General features: G+C 33.7%; 1 protein-coding gene across 1 annotated transcript in view; it reads right to left on the bottom strand.

Moving 5' to 3' along the window:
- Positions 1 to 6,358: 6,358 nt before the first annotated feature.
- Positions 6,359 to 25,609, bottom strand: part of LOC137965279 (uncharacterized) — a 99,698-nt gene continuing 80,447 nt past the window's right edge. The window contains exons 3-12 of the mRNA XM_068811609.1: positions 9,947 to 10,094; positions 9,184 to 9,609; positions 8,897 to 9,077; positions 8,787 to 8,854; positions 8,337 to 8,678; positions 7,746 to 8,295; positions 7,427 to 7,653; positions 7,185 to 7,245; positions 6,825 to 7,131; positions 6,359 to 6,749 (exon numbers count right to left, since the gene is read on the bottom strand). Coding sequence (XP_068667710.1) covers positions 6,359 to 6,749; positions 6,825 to 7,131; positions 7,185 to 7,245; positions 7,427 to 7,653; positions 7,746 to 8,295; positions 8,337 to 8,678; positions 8,787 to 8,854; positions 8,897 to 9,077; positions 9,184 to 9,609; positions 9,947 to 10,094 — 2,701 coding nt within the window. The remainder of the gene's footprint in view (positions 6,750 to 6,824; positions 7,132 to 7,184; positions 7,246 to 7,426; positions 7,654 to 7,745; positions 8,296 to 8,336; positions 8,679 to 8,786; positions 8,855 to 8,896; positions 9,078 to 9,183; positions 9,610 to 9,946; positions 10,095 to 25,609) is intronic.

The following is a 25,609-nucleotide window of genomic DNA, read 5'->3' as shown; positions in this document are numbered from 1 at the left end:
CAGAAATGAACACAAAAGTTTTTGTATCCAAGTTTGGGTAATTCAACTAGTTCAACCCTAATAGCTCAGAATTTTATAAGAAAGAGAATTTTCTACACATGTTTTAAAAAAAGGATATGCATGCTTGAAACATGTTAAAGATGCAAATGACCTATGGATCCAAACCTTTTAAAGAGAATAACATGAAATTCACAAATGACCGTGCGGTGGGATATTTACCCGAGTCAAACAAGCCATTATTTTTCCCAAATACAAAAAGCAGACCTAATGATCATAGATGATTGTAAAGTGATTTATCTTGCGTAAGAAATGTAAGTAAGGAAAACTTATTCACACACCACAAATGAACTCAAAAGTTTTCTTATCCATGTTTGGGAAATTCCACTAGTTCAACCCTAATTGCTCGGAATTTTATAATAAAGAGATTTTTCAACACATGTTTTAAAAAATGGATATGCATGCTTCAAACAAGTTAAAGATGCAAATGACTTATGGATCCAAAATTATTAAGAGAATAACAATAAATTCTCAAGTGAACGTGCGGTGCGATATTTACCCGAGTCAAACTAGCCAATATTTTGGCCATTTACAAAAAGCTGACCTAACGATCTTAGCTGATTGTAAAGTGATTTATCATGAATAACGGATAATATTTTTTTAAGGAATGACTTATGCATTTGGAGTCAACACTCAGTTTAAAATCCCCTACCTCTAGCTTTTCCCAACGATTGCAGAACCTGATATATAAAAGCTGAAAAAAGTTTACAATCCCTAAAAATTACAAACACTTTTTGGAATTATCTCTCTCTACATTTTTGGATTTTGCATTTCCATTTTATACGTATACTTTTTTCTTTAATCAAAACTTGAGTTTTCACTTTCCATCTCGTAAACAAAAAAAGAGCTAAAAGGCAAATAGATCACAAAAAAATGAAAATTTTAGAGTTTATGTTTGAAAAGAATTGAAAGCAATAAGAAAATGTAAGTAAGAAAATTTATTCACACACCACAAATGAACACAAAAGTTTTGTTGTCCAAGTTTGGCAAATCCCACAAGTTAAACCCTAATAGCTCGTAATTTTATAAGAAAGAGATTTTCTACACATGTTTTTTGAAATGGATATGCATGCTTGAAAAAGGTTAAAGATGCAAATGACCTATGGATCCAAACTTTTTAAAGAGAATAACAATAAACTCTCAAGTCAACATGTGGTGGGATATTTACCCGAGTCAAACAAGCCATTATTTTGCCCATTTAAGAAAGGCTGACCTAACGATCAAAGAAGACCATAAAATTATTTATCATGCATAACAAATGTAAATAATGAAATTTTTTTCACACACCATAAATGAACACAAAAGTTTTGTTATCCAAGTTTGGGAAATTCCACTACTTCAACCCTAATAGCTCGAAAATTTATAAGAAGAGATTTTTCTACACATGTTTTAAAAAATGGATAAGCATGCCTAAAACATGTTAAAGAAGCAAATGACCTATGGATCCAAATCTTTAAAAGATAATAACATTAAATTCTAAAGTGAACATGCGGTGGGATATTTACTCGAGTCAAACAAGCCATTATTTTGCCCATTTACAAAAAGCTGACCTAACGATCATAGATGATTGTAAAGTGATTAATCATGCGTAACAGGCTATATTCTTGTAAGGAATGACTTATGGATTGGGATTCAACACTTAGTTAAAAATCCCCCACCTCCCCCTTTTCCCGTCAATTGCAGAACTTTATATATAATTACTAAAAAGAGTTTACAATCCCTAAAACTTACAGACACTTTTTGGAATTATCTCTCTCTACATTTGTGTGTTGTGCATTTCCATTTTAGATGTATGCTTTTTCTGAAATCAAAACTTGAGTTTTCACTTTCCCTTCATCTCATAAACAAAAAAAGAGGTAAAAAGCACATAGATCACAACTCAATGAAAATTTTAGAGTTTAAGTATGGAAAGAATTTAAAGAAATAAACAAATGTAAGTAAAGAAAATTTATTCACACACCACAAATGAACACAAAAATTTTCTTATCCAAGTTTGGGAAATTCAACTAGTTCAACCCTAATAGCTTGGAATTTTCTAAGAAATTGATTTTTCTCCACATGTTTTAAAAAATGGATATGCATGCTTGAAACATGTTAAAGATGCAAATTACCTAAGGATCCAAACCTGTTAAAGAGAATAACTATAAATTCTTAAGTGAACGTGCGGTGGGATATTTACACGAGTCAAACAAGCCATTATTTTGCCCATTTACAAAAAGTTGACCTAACGATCATATATGATTGTAAAGTGATTTATCATACCTAACGGGCTATATTTTCGTAAGGAATGACTTATGGATTGGGAGTCAACACTAAGTTAAAAATCCCCAGCCTCCCCGTTTTTCTGATGATTGCAGAACCTGATATATAAAAACTAAAAAGAGTTTACATTCCCTAAAAATTACAGACAGTTTTTGTAATTATCTCTCTCTACATTTGTGGATTGGGCATTTCCATTTTAGATGTATACTTTTTGTTTAAATTAAAACTTGAGTTTTCTTTTTCCCTACATCTCGTAACCAAAAATAGAGATAAAAGGTAAATTGATCACAACAAAATAAAAAATTTAAAGTTTTTGTATATAAATAATTTAAAGCAATAAAAAAATGTAAGTAAAGACTATTATTTCACACACCACAAATGAACACAAAATTTTTGTTATCCTAGTTTGGGAAATTCCACTAGTTCAACCCTAATAACTCGGAATTTTATAAGAAATAGAGTTTTCTACACATGTTTTAAAAAATGGATATGAATGCTTGAGACATGTTAAAGATGCAAAGGACCTATGGATCCAAACCTTTTAAAGAGAATAACATTAAATTCTCAACTGAACGTGCGGTAGGATATTTACCTGAGTCAAACAAGCCATTATTTTGCACATTTGAAAAAACCTGATCTAACGATCAAAGATGATTATAAAGTGATTTATCATGCATAACGGGCTATATTTTTGTAAGGAATGACTTATGGATTGGGAGTGAAAACTCAGGAAAAAATCCCTTGCCTCCCCCTTTTGACAACTATTGCAGAACCAGATATATAAACACTAAAAAGAGTTTACAATCCCTAAAAATTAAAACCACTTTTTGAAATTATCTCCCTCTACCTTCATCCCATTTTTTATGTATACTTTTTTCTTAAATCAAAGCTTGATTTTTCACTTTTCCTTCAACCCATAAAAAAAAGAGAAAAAAGGCAAAGATTACCACAAAATGAAGATTTTAGAGTTTATGTATGGAATGAATTTAAAGAAATAAACAAATGTAAGTAAAGAAAATTTATTCACACACCACAAATGAACACAAAAGTTTTGTTTTCCCAGTTTGGGGAATTCCACTTGTTCAACCCTAATAGCTCGGAATTTTATAAGAAAGAGATTTTTATATACATGTTTTAAAAAATGGATATGCATGCTTGAAACATGTTAAAGAAGAAAATGACCCATGGATCCAAAATTTTTAAAGAGAATAACATTAAATTCTCAAGTGAACGTGCGGTGGGAGATTTACCCGAGTCAAACAAACCATTATTTTGCCCATCTACAAAAACTTTACCTAACGATCATAGATTATTGAAAAGTGATTTATCATGTGTAACGGGCTATATTTTTTTAAGGAATGACTTATGGATTGGGAGTCAACACTCAGTTAAAAATCCCCCGCCTCCCCCTTTACCTGACGACTGCAGAGCCTAATATATAAAAACTAAGAAGAGTTTACAATCCCTAAAAATTAAAGGCACTTTTTGGAATTATCTCTCTCTACATTTGTGTATTATGCATTTCTATTTTAGATGCATATTTTTTTCTAAAATCAAAACTTGAGTTTTCACTTTCCCTTCATCTCATAAACAAAAAAAGAGAGAAAAGGCAAATATATCACAACAAAATGAAATTTTTAGAGTTTAAGTTTGGAAAGAATTTAAAGCAATAAAAAAATATAAGTACAAAAAATTTATTCACACACCACAAATGAACACAATTTTTGTTATCCAAGTTTGGAAAATTCCTCTAGTTCAACCCTAATATCTCGGAATTTTATAAGAAAGATGTTTTTCTACACATGTTTTAAAAAATGGATATGCATGCTTGAAATATGTTATAGATGCAAATTTCCTATGGATCCAAACCTTTTAAAGAGAATTACATTAAATTGTCTAGTGAACGTGCGGTGGGATATTTACCCGAGTCAAACAAGCCTTTATTTTGCCCATTTACAAAAAGCAGACTTAACGATCATAGATGATTGTAAAGTGATTTATCTGTTATGGTCCCTAGCCATGGATCTAGTAACTCAGCGAGTCAAATAAGGATCCAACACTGTTAGAGGGTTTCTTAACACGTTTTGTTGAAAAAAACTCTCTTTTACTTCCCTCACACGTTATAATTGAAAAGGAGTTTCCTTTTTTCAATTATAGATGCACCAATTCAATCAAGACACTATTTAAGGATCCAATTATGAAACCCCACTATATTCCTCACGTCAATGAGTAGGGTTTCTGAATTCATGGAACTACCAATGCTGTATGTAAAGAAGGCAGTCTATAGCTCTTCTAAACTGGGAAAAGATAGATAAAAATATCTCTTGTAGACCTCCTTCATTCAGCAACTCAAAAACCCCTTTCTTGATGCTAAGGCTCACACAAAACCTCCGTCACTCACTGCTGGTTCGTGGAAGAGATGGATAACTATTGCAGCTTGGAAGAGAGGGCTGATTCCTCTTCCTTTTCTTTCCAATATCTCCTCAAAGATTCCCCAATGGATGCAGAAAACCACCAAGGATAGTTCATGCCAAGAACCCTAGGATAGGGAACCTAGCAAGAACCTAATTACTCTATTTTACTCTAAATCCAAACTTACCTTATTTCTAATTCCTTACCCTTTAAATAGGGTCCTTCATGCCAAGATAGGTTAGGGTTAGGTTTATAAATCCCAACTATACCCCTACCTTCAAGTCTTATTACATAATCAATAAAATTCAAAATTAAAAGCAACATAAGTAATAAAAGTAAAATTAGGTGACTTGGTGAGTCATTGTCTCCTCCTCTAAGTCACTCGGTGTGTTATTGAGTCCATAACATCTGCCTCCCCTAGGAGAAAGAGCTTGTGCTCAAGCTTGTAAGGTGGATAGACCTGTTTGAAGGTCTCTAACCGCTCCCATGTCGTTGCCTCGGGGTCTGTAGCGATCCATTGCATGTGGATGTCCCACTAGTCATTCATCACACGCACCCATAACACCGCGTGGGGTGTCAGAATGATGTGGCCATTGTCCACAAGTGGAAGGAACGGTGGGGAAGAAGGGGCTGGCCCCTTGTGAGGTTTTAGTAGTGAGACATGAAACACATCATGCAACTTCTCTGTGTCCGAAAATTTTAGTTGATATGCCACCTGCCCGACGAGTCAAATAATGGCAAAAGGCCCAAAGTACTTGGGGGATAGCTTATGGCGTGTTGGCCCGGCGAGAGAGTGTTGTCAGTACTACCAGAGACGTAGCCACACATAGTCCCCAACAGCGTATGAGACATCCTAGTGGCCCTTGATGTAAGTCGTAGTCATCCTGTCCTAAGCCTTTCATAGCCGGTCTGTAAACGTCTTCAACACCTGATTTTGATCCATGAGTGCCTCATCAATGGCATCCACGGGGGTGGTGCCTCTGGTATAAGAGAGAAGCCTCGGGGGGTCCCTCCCATAAAGAACCCGGAAAGGAGAGGACTACGAGGCCGAGTGGAATGAAGTGTTATAACAGTATTCTACCCTGAGTAGCCATTGAACCCACTATTTCGGTCGATCTCCCACTAAACACCGGAGATACATCTCTATGGTCTGATTAACCACTTGGGTTTGGCCATCCGTCAGAGGGTGATATGCAGAGGAAAATTTCAATTGCGTTCCACTCAGTCGAAACAGTTCCCTCCAGAAAGTACTCGTGAAAACCGCGTCCCGGTCACTCACAATAGATTCAAGGATGCCATGTAAGCATACAATATGCTCTAAGAAGGTTTGAGCCACGTGAGCTGTCGTGTAGGGGTGAGCCATCGGGATAAAACGACCATATTTGGAGAAGCGATCAAACACCACAAACAAAACAGACTTCCCAGCTGAAAGGGGAAGACCCTCCACGAAGTCCATTGAAATATCTGCCCATACCTGAGTAGGTAGAGCGAGAGGCTGGAGAGGACCTGCAAGACTCAAATGATCTGATTTGTTCCTTTTACATACCTGACAATCGGAGACATATGTATTAATGGAGGACTTCATAGCTGGCCAATAGAAATCCGCCCGAATACGCCACAACGTCTTCTATAACCCCTCATGGGTAGAATCATAATAAGCCAAGAGAATGGCTCGAATCAACTCGGACTTGGTCAGAAGGTAAATCCGCTGCTTATTGCAAATTAGTGAATCCTGAATGGACCACTTAGAATCCATCTCCCCATTGGAAATTTTGCGGTGCAGCTCCTGCAGTGCTGGAAGTGTTGCATGCGCATCACGAACCTTGTCTAGAATGAGAATACACGACTGGCTGATGGCATAGATGAGTTGTTGATGTTCAAAACGTCTGGACAAGGCATCCGCCACCTTGTTTAATTTTCCCGCACGATACTCCACTGAAAAATCAAAGCCCATCAACTTACTAATCCAATGTTGCTGTGGTGATGTCGTGAGAAGTTGCTCAAGTAAGAACGTGAGACTATAATGATCAGTGCAGATGAGAAAAGTACGTCCCCATAAATACTGCTGCTAGTGTTGGACCGCCTTGGCCAACCCGATCAGTTCGCGTTCATATGTAGCCAATTTCTGATAACGAGAGGCCAACTGTCGACTGAAATAATCAATGGGGTGAGAGTTTTGATGCAACACGGCGCCAATGCCCCCACCAGAAGCATCATATTCTATCACAAACAAGTCATCAAAATTTGGAAGTTGTAGCACCGGTGTAGATGCAAGAGCATTATTGAGTGCATCAAATGCCATGGAAGCCTCCTCGTTCCACTGAAAGGAATTCTTTTTAAGAAGGTTTGTCAAAGGTGCTGTCAACGGACCCAAACTCCGAATAAATTTCCGGTAATAGCCTACCAAACCAAAGAATCCGTGTACTACTTAGCAAGACTGAGGCTATGGCTACTGATTAATGTCCTGAATCTTCTCGAGATCAACAGTGACCCCCTCATGGGAAATAATGTGGCCTAGGTAAGCAACATGAGATGCCCCAAAGGAGTATTTGGACTTCTTCAAATATAATTTGTGTGCTCGCAATAAATCAAATACAGTTCTCAAATGTGCTTAGTGGTAATCTCGAGATTTGCTATATATGAGTATATCATAAAAAAAAACAAGTAAGAATTTCCGAAGGTAAGAGCTAAATACCTCATTCATCAGCGCCTGGAAAGTAGAAGGAGCATTTGATAGCCCAAAAGGCATGACCACAAATTCAAAGTGGTCGTAATGTGTTTGGAATGCCATCTTTTCAATATCTGCTGGATGCATGCGAATCTGATGATACCCAGACCTTAAGTCTAATTTTTTGAAGACCCACGATCCATGTAGCTCATCGAGGAGCTCCTCCACCACCGGAATGGAAAATTTTTCTTTCACTGTCAACGCGTTCAACTCATGGTAATCAACACAAAAGCACCAAGTCCCATCATGTTTCTTCACGAGCAGAATTGGTGAAGAGAAGGGGGACCTACTGCTGCGAATAAGGCCCTGTTGTAGCATCGCCTGGGACTGTCTTTCAATCTCACTTTTTGGAGGTGAGGGTACCAATATGGACGAACAACTACCACATCTGACCCTAGTTTCAAAAATATACGGTGATCACACTGTCTGAGCGGGGGGAGCCCTGTAGGCTCACAGAAAAGGTAGGAGAACTCATCAATAAGACCATCAATCCTGCCTGTTGAATTATCTAGGGTAGTAAGAGAATGAATGTGTTGTTGTGTTTCTGTCTGACTTCCTTGTAGGAGCACTTGGCTACCACGTAGGACAAAACTCATTGTCAATGCAAAAAAGTCCCACAAAATGGGTCCCAACATTTGTAACCATTTGATTCCCAACACCATATCAAAACCAGCAAGACGAATAACAAAAAACTCAGCCTGAAACAAAGTAGTGCCAATAGTAAAATTTACCACCTTGCTGATTCTGTAGCTAGGAACCTTCTCCCATTGGCCATTGAGACTGTGGTTGTCTGATGGGGAAGAATCTATAACTATAGGTGCTCGGCCGCCTTCAAACTAAGAAAATTGTGGGTGCTCCCCGAGTCCACTAGGCCCACGAGTTCCCGATCGAAGATCTGAGCTCTGACTTGCATGGTTTTGGGCGACTTTTGCCCAATAATTGCATGCAAGGAAATTTCCGGTGGTGCTTCCTCTATCATATCCTCTGTCACCTCGATATCATCATCTTCAACCGTATATATTAAAAACAATCGTTTGCACTGATGACCAACCCGATATGGTTCACCACAGTTGTAACACAGATTTTTGGACCGCCTCTCCATCATCTCAGCACTTGTCAATTTTTTTTTGTACTGAGGTGGATGATTGCTCGATTTTGTATCCCGTAGTAAAGTCGTGCTCGAAGTGTGTCTAGGAGGAGGTGTTGTGGTCTGAACCCCCTGAGGATAATTGCGTCTGCTCTGCCAGGTGGAGAAAGTGCTCCTCTCCCCTAACCATGTGGGTCATCTGTGCAGGGCCTTCTGCCGCAGTTCTAAAGCACGGGCTACATTCATCGCGTGTGATAATGTAATCGGTGCATAGAGCTCCACCTCAAGATTTAACACCTCCCTCAGGCCTGCTGTAAATAGCGCCACTTGCTGGTCCACTCATACCATACCATTTGCTCGTGCTAAATTTTCTTGGAACAGTTTTTTATATTGCTCCACAGAACCAGTTTGTCGTAACAGAACCAAAACACCCAAGGGATTGCTGTACGCCAGAGGACCAAAATGAAGAGAGCATAAATTCATAAATTCTTCCCACTCCACAACTGGTCTATCGGCCTCAACTTGCTGATACTAGAGTTGTGTTTCTCCCAAATTAGTGGAAAACAGCCATCCCCACTTTATCATACGCCGGTACTCATTGATAGGCAAAAATATTTTTGCAGCGATATAGATATACCAAAGGGTCTTTTGACCCATTATAAGTGGGAAATTCGAGTTTAGTGTACCTAGGTACTGTGCCTCCTCCTTGGTGGAAGGGTCCCCTCGGGATGAAGGGTCCTTGCTGGCCAGGTATAGTGTCTCCCCCCTGGTTGAAGGGTCCCCCCGGGATGAAGGGTCCTTGCTGGCCAAAGAAACTCGTGCGCCTCGTAAACTCTTCTCCCCCTTTGTTATATGAATGGTCCCCTCCTCTTTGCTCTGGAGTTGTGTTCCTTCTAGTAGTCAGACCAGTCTCCATGCTGTCCATTCTTCCATTCAAGGTCACCATACCGATATCAACCTTAGAAAACCTCTCCTCCAATTCAGCAAATCTTTTCTCATTATCTGCATTGCCTTTGAGGATAGCTTCAGGCAATTCATGGCTGCTGATATCTGCCAGGTTACCCTGCTCTAATACCAAGTTGTTATGGTCCCTAGCCATGGATCTAGTAACTCAACGAGTCACATAAGGATCGAGCACTGTTAGTTGGTGTCTTAACACGTTTTTGTGAAAAGAAACTCTCTTTTATTTCCCTCACACGTTATAATTGAAAAGGAGTTTCCTTTTCTCAATTATAGATGCACCAATTCAATCAAGAGACTGTTTAAGGATCCAATTGTGAAACCCCACTTTATACCTCACGTCAATGAGTAGGGCTTCTGAATTCATGCAACTACCAATGTTGTATGTAAAGAAGGCAGTCTATAGCTCTTCTAAACTTGGTAAAGATAGATAAAAATACCTCTTGAAGACCTCTTTCAATCAGCAAGTCGAAAACCCCTTTTTTGATGCTACGGCTTGCGCAAAACCTCCTTCTCTCACTGCTGGTTCGTGGAAGAGATGGATAACTATTACAACTTGGAAGAGAAGGTTGATTCCTCTTCTTTTTCCTTCCAAGATCTCCTCAAAGACTCCCCAATGGATGCAGCAAACCACCAAGGATAGTTCACACCAAGAACCCTAGGATAGGGAACCAAGCAAGAACCTAATTACTCTATTTTACTCCAAATCTGAACTTACCTTATTTCTCATTCCTTACCCTTTAAATAGGGTCATTCATGCCAAGATAGGTTAGGGTTAGGTTTATAAATCCCAACTATACACATACCTTCAAGTCTTATTACATAATCAATCACATTCGAAATTAAAAGCAACATAAGTAATAAAAGTAAAATTGAGTCATTGTCTCCTCCTCTGAGTGACTCGGTATGCTATTGAGTACATAACATTATCAAGCGTAACGGGCTATATTTTTGTAAGGAATGACTTATGGATTGAGAGTCAACACTCGGTTAAAAATCCCCTGCCTCCCCCTTTTCCCGATGATAGCAGAACCTGATATATAAACACTAAAAAGAGTTTACAATCCCAAACAATTACGAAAACTTTTTTGAATTATCTCTCTCTACATTTGTGCATTGTGCATTTCCATTTTAGATGTATACTTTTTCTTAAATCAAAACTTGAGTTTTCACTTTCCCTTCACCTCATAAAAAAAAAAAAAAAAAGATAAAAGGCAAATAGATCACAACAAAATGAAAATTTTTGAGTTTATTTATAGAAATAATTTAAAGCAATAAAAAAATGTAAGTAAAGAAAATTTATTCACACACCACAAATGAAAACAAAAGTTTTGTTATCCAAGTTTGGGAAATTTCACTAGTTCAACCCTAATAGCTCAGAATTTTATAAGAAAGACAATTTTCTACACATGTTTTAAAAAAAGGATATGCATTCTTGAAACAAGTTAAAGATGCAAATGACCTATGGATCCAAACCTTTAAAAGAGAATAACATTAAATTCTCAAGGGAAGGTGCGGTGGGATAATTACCCGAGTCAAACAAGCCATTATTTTGCCCATTAACAAAAAGCTGACCTAACGATCATAGATGATTGTAAAATGATTTATCATGCGTAAAAGGCTATATTTTTGCTAGGAATGACTTATGGATTGGGAGTCAACACTCAGTTAAAAATCCCTCGCCTCCCCCTTTTCCCGTGGATTGTAGAATTGGATATATAAAAACTACAAAGAGTTTACAATCCCTAAAAATTACAGACACTTTTTGAATTATCTCTCTCTACATTTTTGCATTGTGCATTTCCATTTTAGATCTATACCTTTTTCTTAAATAAAAACTAGAGTTTTCACTTTTCCTTCATCTCGTAAAAAAAAAAAGAGACAAAAGGCAAATAGATCACAACAAAATGAAAATTTTAGAGTTTATGTATGGAAAGAATTTAAAGCAATAAACAAATGTAAGTAAAGAAAATTTATTAACACACCACAAATGAACACAAAATTTTGTTGTCCAAGTTTGGGAAATTCCACTAGTTCAACCCTAATAGCTCGGAATTTTATAAGAAAGAGATTATTCTATACATGTTTTAAAAAATGGATATGCATGCTTGAAACATTTTAAAGATTCAAATGACCTATGGATCCAAACCTTTTAAAGAGAATAACATTAAATTCCCAAGTAAACGTGTGGTGGGATATTTACCCGAGTCAAACAATCCATTATTTTGCCCATATACAAAAAGCTTACCTAGCGATCATAGATCATTGTAAAGTGATTTATCATGCATAATGGGCTATTTTTTTTAGGAATGACGGATGGATTGGGAGTCAACACTCAGTTAATAATCCCCCACCTCCTCCTTTTCTCGACGATTGCAGAACCTGATTTGCAAAAAATAAAAATAGTTTACAATCCCTAAAAATAACAGAAATTTTTTGGAATTATCTCTCTCTACATTCGTGCATTGTGCATTTCCATTTTAGATGTATACATTTTTCTTAAATCAAAACTTGAGTTTTCACTTTCCCTTCATCTCGTTAAAGAAAAAAGAGATAAAAGGCAAATAGGTCACAACAAAATGAAAATTTTTGAATTTATGTATGGAAAGAATTTAAAGAAATAAACAAATGTACGGAAAGAAAATTTATTCATACACCACAAATGAACACAAAAGTTTTGTTTTCCAAGTTTGGGACATACCACTAGTTCGACCCTAATAGCTCAGAATTTTATAAGAAAGATATTTTTCTACACTTGTTTTAAAAAATGGATTTGCATGCTTGAAACATGTTAAAGAAGCAAATGACCTATGGAGCCAAACCTTTTAAAGAAAATAACAATAAATTCTCAAGTGAACGTGCAATGGGATATTTACCCAAGTCAAACAAGCCATTATTTTGCCCATTTACAAAAAGTTGACCGAACGATCATAGATGTAAAGTGATTTATCATGCGTAACGGGCTATATTTTGTAAGAAATGACATATGGATTGGGAGTCTACACTCAGTTAAAAATACCCCGCCACCCCTTTTTCCCGACGATTGCAGAATATGATATATAAAAACTAAAATGAGTTTACAATCCCTAAAAATTACAGACTCTTTTTGGAATTATCTCTCTCTACATTTGTGGATTGTGTATAACCATTTTAGATGTATACTTTTTTCTTAAATCAAAACTTGAGTTTTCACATTCCCTTCATCTCATAAACAAAAAAAAAAGAGATAAAAGGCAAATAGATCACAACAAAATAAAAATTTTAGAGTTTATTTATAGAAAGAATTTAATACAATAAACAAATGTAAGTAAATAAAATTTATTCACACACCACAAATGAACACAAAAGTTTTGTTATCCTAGTTTGGGAAATTCCACTACTTCCACACTAATAGCTCGGAATTTTATAAGAAAGATATTTTTCTACACATGTTTTAAAAAATGGATATGCATGCTTGAAACAAGTTAAAGATGCAAATGACCTATGGATCCAAACCTTTAAACGGAAATAACATTAAATTCAGAATTGAAGGTGCGGTGGGATATTTACCCAAGTCAAACAAGCCATTATTTTGCCCATTTACCAAGAGCTGCCCTAACAATCATAGATGATTGTAAAGTGATTTATCACGTGTAACGGGCTATATTTTTGTAAGGAATGACTTATGAATTGGGAGTCAACACTCAGTTAAAAATCCCTCGCCTCCCCCTTTTCCCGTCGATTGCAGAACTGGATATATAAAAAAAAAAAGAGTTTACAATCCCTAAAAATTACAGAAACTTTTTGGAATTATATCTCTCTACATTTGTGCATTGTGCATTTCCATTTTAGATCTATATTTTTTTCTTAAACAAAAACTAGAGTTTTCACTTTCCCTTCATCTCCTAATAAAAAAAGAGACAAAAGGCAAAGAGATCACAACAAAATGAAAATTTTAGAGTTTATGTATGGAAAGAATTTAAAGCAATAATCAAATGTAAGTAAAGAAAATTTATTCACACACTACAAATGAACACAAAATTTTTTTATCCAAGTTTGGGAAATTCCAATATTTCAACCCTAATAGCTCGGAATTTTATAAGAAAGAGATTTTTTTACATATGTTTTAAAAAATGGATATGCCGGCTTAAAACATGTTAAAGATGCAAATGACCTATGGATCCAAACCTTTTAAAGAGAATAACATTAAATTCCAAAGTGAACTTGCGGTGGGATATTTACTCAAGTCAAACAAGCCATTATTTTACCCATTTACAAAAAGCTGACCTAGCGATCAATGATGATTTTAAAGTGATTTATCATGCGTAATGGGCTATTTTTTTAAAGAATGACTTATGGATTGAGAGTCAACACTCAGTTAATAATCCCCCGCCTCCCCTTTTTCCCGACGATTTGAGAACCTGATTTAAAAATAATAAAAATAATTTACAAACCCTAAAAATTACACAAAATTTTTGGAATTATCTCCCTCTACATTTGTGCGTTGTGCATTTCCATTTTAGATGTATACTTTTTTCTTAAATAGAAACTTGAGTTTTCACTTTCCCTTCATCTCGTTAAAGAAAAAAGTGATAAAAGGCAAATAGATCACAAAAAAATAAAAAATTTCGAATTTATGTATGGAAAGAATTTAAAGTAATAAACAAATGTAAGGAAAGAAAATTTATTCACACACCACAAATGAACACAAAAGTTTCATTATCAAAGTTTGGGAAATACCACTAGTTCAACCCTAATTGCACGGAATTTTATACGAAAGGCATTTTTCTACACATGTTTTAAAAAATAGATATGCATGATTGAAACAAGTTAAAGATACAAATGACCTATGGATCCAAACCTTTTAAAGAGAATAACATTAAATACTCAAGTGAACGTGCAATGGGATATTTTCCCAAGTCAAACAAGCCATTATTTTTCCCACTTACATAAAGCTGACCTAACGATCATAGATGTAAAGTGATTTATCGTGCGTAACGGGCTATATTTTTGTAAGAAATGTAATATGGATTGGAAGTCTACACTCAGTTAAAACTACCCCGCCACCCCTTTTTCCCGACAATTGCAGAAACTGATATATAAAAACTAAAATGAGTTTACATTCCCTAAAAATTACAGACACTTTTTGGAATTATCTCTCTCTACATTTGTGGATTATGTATTTCCATTTTAGATGTATACTTTTTCTTAAATCAAAATTTGAGTTTTCACTTTCCCTTCATCTCATAAACAAAAAAAATAAAGCGATAAAAGGCAAATAGATCACAACAAATTGAAAATTTTATAGTTTTTTTATAGAAAGAATTTAAAGCAACAAACAAATGTAAGTAAGGAAAATTTATTCACACACCACAAATAAACACAAAAGTTTTGTTATCCAAGTTTGGGAAATTCCACTAGTTCAACTCTAATAGCTCGGAATTTTATAAGAAAGGCATTTTTTCACACATATTATAAAAAATGGATATGCATGCTTGAAAAAAGTTAAAGATGCAAATGACCTATGGATACAAGCCTTTAAAGGAGAATAACATTAAATTCTCAAGTGAAGGTGCGGTGGGATATTTACCGAAGTCAAACAAGCCATTATTTTGCCCATTTACAAAAAGCTCACCTAACGATCATAGATGATTGTAAAGTGATTTATCATGCGTAACGGGCTATATTTTTGTAAGGAATGACTTATGATTGGGGAGTCCTCACTCAGCTAAAAATCCCTTGTATCCGCCATTTCCCGACGATTATAGAACCTAATATATAAAAACTAAAAAGAATTTACAATCCCTAAAAATTACTGACACTTTTTGGAATTATCTTTCTCTACATTTGTGCATTGTTCACTGTGCATTTACATATTTGATGTATACTTTTTTGTAAAATCAAAACTTAAGTTTTCACTATCCGTTCATCTCGTAAACAAAAAAAGAGATAAAAGGCATACAGATCACAACAAAATGAAAATTTTAGAGTTTATGTATAGAAAGAATTTAAAGCATTAAACAAATGTAAGTGAAGAAAATTTCTTCACACACCCCAATTGAACACAAAAGTTTTGTTATCCAAGTTTGGGAAACTCCACTAGTTCTACCCTAATAGCTCGGAATTTTATGAGAAAGAGATTTCACTACACAATTTTCAAAAAATGGATATGCTTGCTTGAAACATGTTAAAGATGCAAATGACCTATGGATCCAAACCATTTAAAGAGAATAACATTAAATTCACAAGTGAACGTGAGGTTGGATATTTACCCGAGTCAAACAAGTGTTTTTTTTTTGCCCATTTACAAAAAGTTGAACTAACGATCATAGATGATTGTAAAGTGATTTATCATGCGTAACGGGCTATATTTTTGTAAGGAATGACTTATAGATTGGGAGTCAACACTCAATTAAATATCCCCTGCCTCCCCCTTTTCCCGACGATTGGAGAACTAGATATATAAAAACTAAAAAGAGTTTACAATCCATAAAAGTTACAGACACTTTTTGGAATTATCTCTCTCTACATTTGTGCATTGTGCATTTCCATTTTATATGTACACTTTTTTCCTAAATCAAAACTTGAGTTTTCACTTTCTCTTCATCTCGTATACAAAAAAAAGAGATAAAAGGAAAATAGATCACAACAAAATGAAAATTTTACAGTTTATGTATGAAAAGAATTAAAATCAATAAACAAATGTAAGTAAAGAAAATTTATTCACACACCACAAATGAACACAAATGTTTTGTCATACAAGTTTGGGAAATTCCACTAGTTAAACCCTAATAGCTCGGAATTTTATAAGAAAGAGGTTTTTGTACACATGTTTTAAAAAATGGATATGCATGCTTGAAACATGTTGATGATGCAAATGACCTATGTATTCAAACCTTTTAAATAGAATAGCAATAAATTCTCAAGTGAACGTGCGGTGGGATATTTATCGTGTGAAACAAGCCATTATTTTGCCAATTTACAAAAAGTTGACCTAACGATCAGAGATGATTGTAAAGTGATTTATCTTGCATAAAGGGCTATATTTTTGTAACGAATGACTTATGGATTTGGAGTAAACGCTCAATTAAAAATCCCCCACCTCCCCCTTTTCCCGACGATTACAGAACCTTATATATAAAAACTAAAAAGAGTTTACAATCCCTAAAAATTACAAACACTTTTTTGAATTATCTCTCTCTACATTTGTGCATTGTGCATTTGAATTTTAGATGTATACTTTTTTCTTAAATAAAAACTTGAGATTTCACTTTCCCTTCATCTCTTAATAAAAAAAAGAGATCAAAGGCAAATAGGTCACAACAAAATGAAAATTTTAGAGTTTATGTATGGAAATAATTTAAGGAAATAAACAAATGTAAGTAAAGAAAATTTATTCACACACCACAAAAGAACACCAAAGTTTTGTTATCCGAGTTTGGGAAATTCCACTAGTTCAAACTTAACAGCTCAGAAATTATAAGAAAGAGATTTTTCTACACATGTCTTAAAAAATGGATATGCCTGCCTGAAACATATTAAAGATGCAAATGACCTATGGATCCAAAACTCTTAAAGAGAATAACATTGAATTCCCAAGTGAACGTGTAGTGGGATATTTACCGGAGTCAAACAAGCCATTATTTTGCCCATTTACAAAAAGCTGACCTAGCGATCATAGATGATTGTAAAGTGATTTATCATGCGTAATGGGCTATTTTTTTAAGGAATGACTTATGGATTGGGAGTCAACACTCAGTTAATAATCCCCCGCCTCCCCCTTTTCTCGACGATTACAGAACCTGATATATAAAAAACAAAAATAGTTTACAATCCCTAAAAGTTACAAACAATTTTTGGAATTATCTCTCTCTACATTTTTGCATTGTGTAGTTCCATTTTAGATGTATACTTTTTTCTTAAATCAAAACTTGAGTTTTCACTTTACCGTCATCTCGTTAAAGAAAAAAGAGATAAAAGGTAAATAGATCACAACAAAATGAAAATTTTCGAATTTATGTATGGAAAGAATTTAAAACAATAAACAAATGTAAGGAAAGAAAATTTATACACACACCACATATGAACACAAAAGTTTTTTTATCCAAGTTTGGGAAATACCACTAGTTCAACCCTAATTTCTCGGATGTTTATAACAAAGAGATTTTTCTACACATGTTTTAATAAAAGGATATGCATGCTTGAAACATGTTAAATATGCAAATAACCTATGGATCCAAACCTTTTAAAGAGAATAACATTAAATTCTCAAGTGAACGTGCAATGGGATATTTACCCAAGTCAAACAAGCCATTATTTTGCCCATTTACAAAAAGCTGACCTAACGATCATAGGTGATTGTAAAGTGATTTATCATGCATAATGGGCTATATTTTTGTAAGGAATGACTTATGGATTGGGAGTTTACACTCAGTTAAAAATACCCCGCCACCCCATTTTCCCGACGATTGCAAAGCCTGATATATAAAAACTGAAATGAGTTTACAATCCCTAAAAATTCTAGACACTTTTTGGAATTATCTTTCTCTAAATTTGTGCTTTTTCTATTTCTATTTTAGATGTATAATTTTTTCTTAAATATAAACTTGAGTTTTCACTTTCCATTCATCTTGTAAACAAAAATAAGAGGTAAATGGCAAATAGATCATAACAAAATGAAAATTTTAGAGTTTATGTATGGAAATAATTTAAAGAAATAAACAAATGTAAGTAAAGAAACATTATTCACACACCACAAATGAACACAAAAGTTTTTTTTTCCAAGTTTGGGAAATTCCACTACTACAACACTAATAGCTCGGAATTTTATAACAAAGAGATTTTTCTACCCATGTTTTAGAAAATGGATATGCGTGCTTGAAACATGTTAAAGATGCAAATGAACTATGGATCCAAATCTTTTACAATCCCTACAAATTACAGACACTTTTTAGAATTATCAGTCTCTATATTTGTACATTGTGCATTTTAGATGTATACTTATTTCTTAAATCGAAACTTCAGTTTTCACTTTCCCTTCATCTCGTAGACAAAAAAAGAGATAAAAGGAATCTAGATCAAAACAAAATGAAAATTTTAGAGTTTATGTATGGAAATATTTTAAAGCAATAAAAAAATGTAAGTAAAAAAAATTTATTTACACACCACAAATGAACACAAAAGTTTTGTTATCCAAGTTATGAAAATTCCATTAGTTCAACCCTTATAGCTCGGAATTTTATAAGAAAGAGATTTTTCTAGACATGTTTGAAAAAAATTGTTATGCATGCTTGATACATGTTAAAAATACAAATGACCTATAGATTCAAACCTTTTAAAGAGAATAACATTAAATTTTCAAGTGAAATTGCGGTGGGATATTTACCCGAGTCAAACAAGCCATTATTTTGCCTATTTACAAAATGTTGACCAAACGATCATAAATGATTGAAAAGTGATTAATCATGTGTATCGGCTATATTTTTGTATGGAATGACTTATAGATTGGGATTCAACACTCAGTTAAAGATCCCCCGATTCCCCCTTTTCCCGACGATTGCAGAACCTGATATATAAAAACTAAAAAGAGTTTACAATCCCTAAAAATTACAAATAATTTTTGAAATTATCTCTCTCTACATTTTCCCATTTTGCATTGTGTATTTATATTTTAAATGTACACATTTTTCTTAAATCAAAACTTGAGTTTTCTCTTACCCTTCATCTCGTAAACAAAAAAGAGCGACTAAAGGCAAATAGATCACAACAAAATGAAAGTTTTAGAGTTTATGTATGCAAATAATTTAAAGCAATAAAAAAATGTAAGTAAGTAAATTTTATCCACACACCACAAATAAACACAAAATTTTTGTTTTCCACGTTTCAAAAATTCCACTACGTCAACCCTAATAGCTTGAAATTTTATAAGAAAGAGATTTTTCTACACATGTTTTAAAAAATGGATATGCATGCTTGAAACATGTTAAAGATACAAATGCCCTATGGATCCAAAGCACTTAAAGAGAATAACTTTAAATTCTTAAGTGAACGTGCGGTGGGATTTTACCTGAGTTAATCAAGCCATTATTTTGCCCATTTACATAAAGTTGACCTAACGATCATAGATGATTGTAATGTGATTTATCATGCGTAACGGGCTATATTTTTTTAACGAATGACTTATGGATTGGGAGTCCACACTCACTTAAAAAGCCCTCACCTCCCCCTTTTCCCAAAGATTGCAGAACCTGATACATAAAAACTATAAAGTTTTTACTATTCCTAAAAATTACATACACTTTTTGGAATTATCTCTCTCTACATTTGTACATTGTGCATTTCCATTTTAGATGTAGACTTTTTTCTTAAATCAAAACTTGAGTTTTCACTTTTCCTTCATCTCGTAAACAAAAAAAGATATAAAAGGCAAATAGATAATAAGAAAATGAAATTTTTAGAGTTTATGTATGGAAAGAATTTAAAGCAATAAAAAAATGTAAGTAAAGAAAATTTATTCACACACCACAAATGAACACAAAAGTTTTGTTAACCAAGTTTATGAAATTCCACTACTTCAAACCTAATTGCTCGGATTTTTATATGAAAGAGATCTTTCTACACATGTCTTAAAATATGGATATGCCTGCTTGAAACATGTTAAATATTCAAATGACCTATGGATCCAATCCTTTTAAAGTGAGTAACATTAAATTCTCAAATGAACGTGCGATGGGATATTTACCCGAGTCAAACAAGCCATTATTTTGCCCATTTACAAATAGCTGACCTAACGATCATAAATGATTGTAAAGTGATTTCTCTTGTGTAACGGGCTATATTTTTGTAAGGAAGGACTTATGAATTGGGAGTCAACACTCAGTTAAAAATGCCCCGCCTCCCCTTTTTCCCGACAATTACAGAACCTAATATATAAAAACTAAAAAGTGTTTACAATCCCTAAAAATTACACACACTTTTTGGAATTCTCTCTCACTACATTTGTGCATTGTGCATTTCCATTTTAGAGGTATACTTTTTTCTTCAATCAAAACTTAAGTTTTTACTTTATCTTCATCTCGTAAAGAAAAAAAAGATAAAAAAGGCCAATAGATCACAACGAAATGGAGATTATAGAGTTTCTGTATGGAAAAAATTTCAAGCAATAGAAAGTTTTGTTATCCAACGTTGGGAAATTCCTCTAGTTCAACCCCAACAGCTCGGAGTTTTATAAGAAAGAGATTTTTCTACAAATGTTTTAAAAAATGGATATGCAAGCTTGAAACATGTTAAAGATTCAAATGACCTACGGATCCAAACCTTTTAAAGAGAATAACATTAAATTCTCAAGTGAATGTGCGGTGGGATATTTACTCGAGTCAAATAAGCCATTATTTTGCCCATTTAAAAAAAGCTAACCTAACAATCATAGACGATTGTAAAGTAATTTTTCATGTGTAATGGGCTATATTTTTATAAATAATGACTTATAGATTGGGAGTCAACACTCAGTTAAAAATCCCCCGCCTCCCCCTATTCCCTACGATTACAGAACCTAATATATAAAAAGTAAAAAGATTTTATAATCCCTAAAAATTACAAACACTTTTTGGAATGGTCTCTCTCTACATTTGGGCATTGTGAATTTCCATTTGAGATTTATACTTTTCTTTTAAATCAAAACTAGAGTTTTCACTTTCCCTTCATCTCGTAAACAAAAGAAGAGATATAAGGCAAATAGATCACAACAAAATGAAGATTTTAGAGTTTATGTATGGAAAGAATTTATTGCAATAAAAAATGTAAGTAAATAAAATTTATTCACACACCACAAATGAACACAAAAGTTTTGTTACCAAAGTTTGGGAAATTCCACTAGTTCAACCATAATAGCTCAGAATTTTATAAGAAAGATTTTTCTACAAATGTTTTAAAAAATGGATATGCATGCTTGAAACATGTTAAAGAGGCAAAGGACCTATGGATCCAAACCTTTTAAAGTGACTGACATTAAATGCTCAAGTGAACGTGCGGTGGGCCATTTACCCAAGTCAAACAAGCCATTATTTTTCCCATTTACAAAAATCTGACCTAACGATCTATGATGATTGTAAAGTGATATATCATGCTTAACGAACTAAATTTTTTTTAAGGAATGACATATGGATTTGGAGTCAATACTCAGTTAAAAATCCCCCGCATACCTCTTTTCCCGACGATTGTAGAACCTCATGTATAAAAAATAAAAGAGTTTACAATGCCTAAAAATTACATACAGTTTTTGGAATTATCTCTCTCTACATTTGTGCATTGTGCATTGTGCATTTCCATTTTAGATGTATACTTTTTTCCTAAATGAAAACTTGAGTTTTCACTGTCCTTTCATCTCAAAAACAAAAAAAGAGATATAAGGCAAATAGATCACAATAAAATGAAAATTTTAGAGTTTATGTATGGAAAGAATTTAAAGCAATAAAAAAATGTAAATAAAGAAAATTTATTCACACACCACAAATGAACACAAAAGTTTTGTTATCCAAGTTTGGGAAATTCCACTAGTTCAACCCTAATAGCTCAGAATTTTATAAGAAAGAGATTTTTCAACACATGTTTTGAAAAATGGACATGTATGCTTGAAGCATGTTAAAGATGCAAACAACCTATGGATCAAAACCTTATAAAGAGGTTCACATTAAATTCTCAAGTGAACGTGCGGTGAGATATTTACCCAAGTCAAACAAGCTATTATTTTGCCCATTTACAAAAAGCTGACCTATATGTCATAGTTGATTGTAAAGTGATTTATCATGCGTAATTGGCAATATTTTGTATGGGATGACTTAAGGATTGGGAGTCAACACTCAGTTACAAATTCCTCGCCTCCCCCTTTTCCCGACGATTGCAGTACCTGATATATAAAAACTAAAAAAGAGTTTACAATCCCTAAAAGTTATAGACACTTTTTAGAATTATCGGTCTGTACATTTGTACATTGTGAATTTTAGATGTATACTTTTGTCTTAAATAAAAACTTGAGTTTTCATTTTCCCTACATCTCCTAAACAAAATAAAGAGATAAAAGGCAAATAGATCACAAAAAAATGAAAATTTTAGAGTTTATGTTTGGAATGAACTTAAAGAAATAAACAAATGTAAGTAAAGAAAATTTACTCAGACACCACATATGAACACAAGTTTTGTTATCCAAGTTTTGGAAATTCCACTAGTTCAACCATAATAGCTCGAAATTTTATAAGAAAGAGATTTTTCTACACATGTTTTAAAAAATGGATATGCATGCTTGAAACATGTTAAAGATTCAAATGACCTATGGATTCAAACCTTTTAAATAGAATAACATTAAATTCACAAGTGAACGTGCGGTGGGATATTTACCCGAGTCAAACAAGCCATTATTTTGCCCTTTTACAAAAAGCTGACCTAACAATCATAGATGATTGTAAAGTGATTTATCAAGTTTAACGGGCTATATTTTTGTAAGGAATGACTTATGGATTGGGAGTCAACACTCAGTTGAAAATCCCCCACCTCCCCCTTTTCCCGACATTTGCAAAACCTAATATATAGAAACTAAAAAGAGTTTATAATCCCTAAAACTTACAGACACTTTTTAGAATTATCTCTCTCTTAGTTAAAGATTCAAATGACCTATGGATTCAAACCTTTTAAAGAGAATAACATTAAATTCTCAAGTAAACGTGCAATGGGATATTGAACTGAGTCAAACAACCCATTATATTGCCCATTTACAAAATTTTAGAGTTTATGTAAAGAAATAATTTAATGCAATAAACAAATGTTAGTAAATAAAATTTATTCACACACCACAAATGAACACAAAATTTTTCTTATCCAAGTTTGGGAAATTCTACTAGTTCAACCCTAATAGCTCGGAATTTTATAAGAAAGAGATTTTTCAAAACATGTTTTAAAAAATGGACATGCATGCTTGAAACATGTCAAAAATGCAAATGACCTATGGATCCAAACCTTTTAAAGAGAATAATAATAAATTCTCAAGTGAACGTGCGGTAAGATATTTACCCAAGTCAAACAAGCCATTATTTTTCCCATTATAAAAACCTGACCTATATATCATAGTTGATTGTAAAGTGATTTATCTTGCATAACCGGCTATATTTTGTAAGGAATGACTGATGGATTGGGAGTCTACACTCAGTTAAAAATCCCTTACCTCCCCCTTTTTCCGACGATTGCAGAACCTGATATAAAAGCTAAAAAGAGTTTACAATCCGCAAAAATTACAGACACTTTTTAGAATTATCGGTCTCTACATTTGTACATTGTGCATTTTAGATGTATAATTTTTTTTTAAATCAAAACTTGAGTTTTTACTTTCCCTTCATCTCGTAAATAAAAAAAGAGCTAGAAGGCATATAGAACACAACAAAATTAAAATTTTAGAGTTTATGTTTGGAAGGAATTTAAAGCAATAAACAAATGTAAGTAAATAAAAATTATTCACACACCACAAATGAGCACAAAAGTTTTGTTATCCGAGTTTGGGAAATTCCACTAGTTCAACCCTAATAGCTCGGAATTTTATAAGAAAGAGATTTTTCTACACATGTTTTAAAAAATGGATATGCATGCTTGAAACATGTTAAAGATGCAAATGACCTATGGATTCAAACCATTTAAAAAGAATAACATTAAATTCTCAAGTGAACGTGTGGTGGGATATTTACCCGTGTCAAACAAGCCATTATTTTGCCCATTTACAAAAAGTTAACCTAACGATCATAGATGATTGTAAAATGATTTATCATGTTCAACGGGCTATATTTTTGTATGGAATGACTTATGGATTGGGAGTCAACACTCAATTAAAAATCCCCCGCCTCCCCCTTTTCCCGACAATTGAAGAACCTGATTTATAGAAACTAAAAAGAGTTTACAATCCCTAAAACTTACAGACACTTTTTAGAATTATCTGTCTCTAAATTTGTGCATTGTGCATTTGCAATTGATATGTATACTTATTTCTTAAATCAAAACCAGAGTTTTCACTTTCCCGTCACCTCATAAAGAAAAAAAGAGATAAAAGGCATGTAGATCACAAAAAAATGAAAATTTTAGAGTTAATGTATCGAAATAATTTAAAGCAATAAACAAATGTAAGTAAATAAAAATTACTCACACACCACAAATGAACACAATAGTTTTTTTATCCAAGTTTTGGTAAAATTCCACTAGTTCAACCCTAATACCTCTGATTTTTATAAGAAAGTGATTTTTCTACACATGTGTTAAAAAATGGATATGCATGCTTGAAGCATGTTAAAGATGCAAATGACCTATGGATCCAAACCTTTTAAAGAGAATAGCATTAAATTCTCCAGTGAAAGTGTGGTGGGATATTAACCCGAGTCAAACAAGCAATTATTTTGCCCATTTACAAAATGCAGACCTAACGGATGATTGTAAAGTGATTTATCATTTGTGACGGGCTATATTTTTTTAAGGAATGACTTATGGTTTGGGAGTCAACACTCTGTCAGAAATCCCCCATATCCCCAATCCCCTGCCTCCCCCTTTTCCCAATGATTGCAGAACCTGTATATAAAAACTAAAAAGAGTTTACAATCCCTAAAAATTATAGACACTTTTTGGAATTATCTCTCTCAACTTTTGTGCATTGTGCATTTCCAGTTTAGATATATACATTTTTCTTAAATCAAAACTTTATTTTTCAGTTTCCCTTCATCTCGTAAACATTAAAAAGAGATAAAAGGTAAATAGATCACAACAAAGTGAAAGTTTTAGAGTTTATCTATGGAAATATTTTAAGGCAATAAATGAATGTAAGTAAATAAAATTTATTCACACACCACAAATGAACACAATAGTTTTGTTAAACATGTTTTAGAAATTACACTAGTTCAACCGTAATAGCTCAGAATTTTTTAAGGAAGAGATTTTTCTAGAAATATTTTAAAAAATGTATATTCATGCTTGAAACATCTTAAAGATGCAAATGACCTATGTATCCAGACCTTTTAAGGAGAATAACATTAAATTCTCAAGTGAACGTGCAGTGGGATATTGAACCGAGTCAAACAATCCATTTTTTTGCCCATTTACGA

This window comes from Aristolochia californica, unplaced genomic scaffold (assembly GCF_029961685.1).
Source record: "Aristolochia californica isolate CCGP_79_NKW_82.1479 unplaced genomic scaffold, dmAriCali1.0.hap1 SCAF_5, whole genome shotgun sequence".
In the NCBI taxonomy this organism is placed as follows: domain Eukaryota; kingdom Viridiplantae; phylum Streptophyta; class Magnoliopsida; order Piperales; family Aristolochiaceae; genus Aristolochia; species Aristolochia californica.
This window is presented reverse-complemented; position numbering and strand designations above follow the sequence as displayed.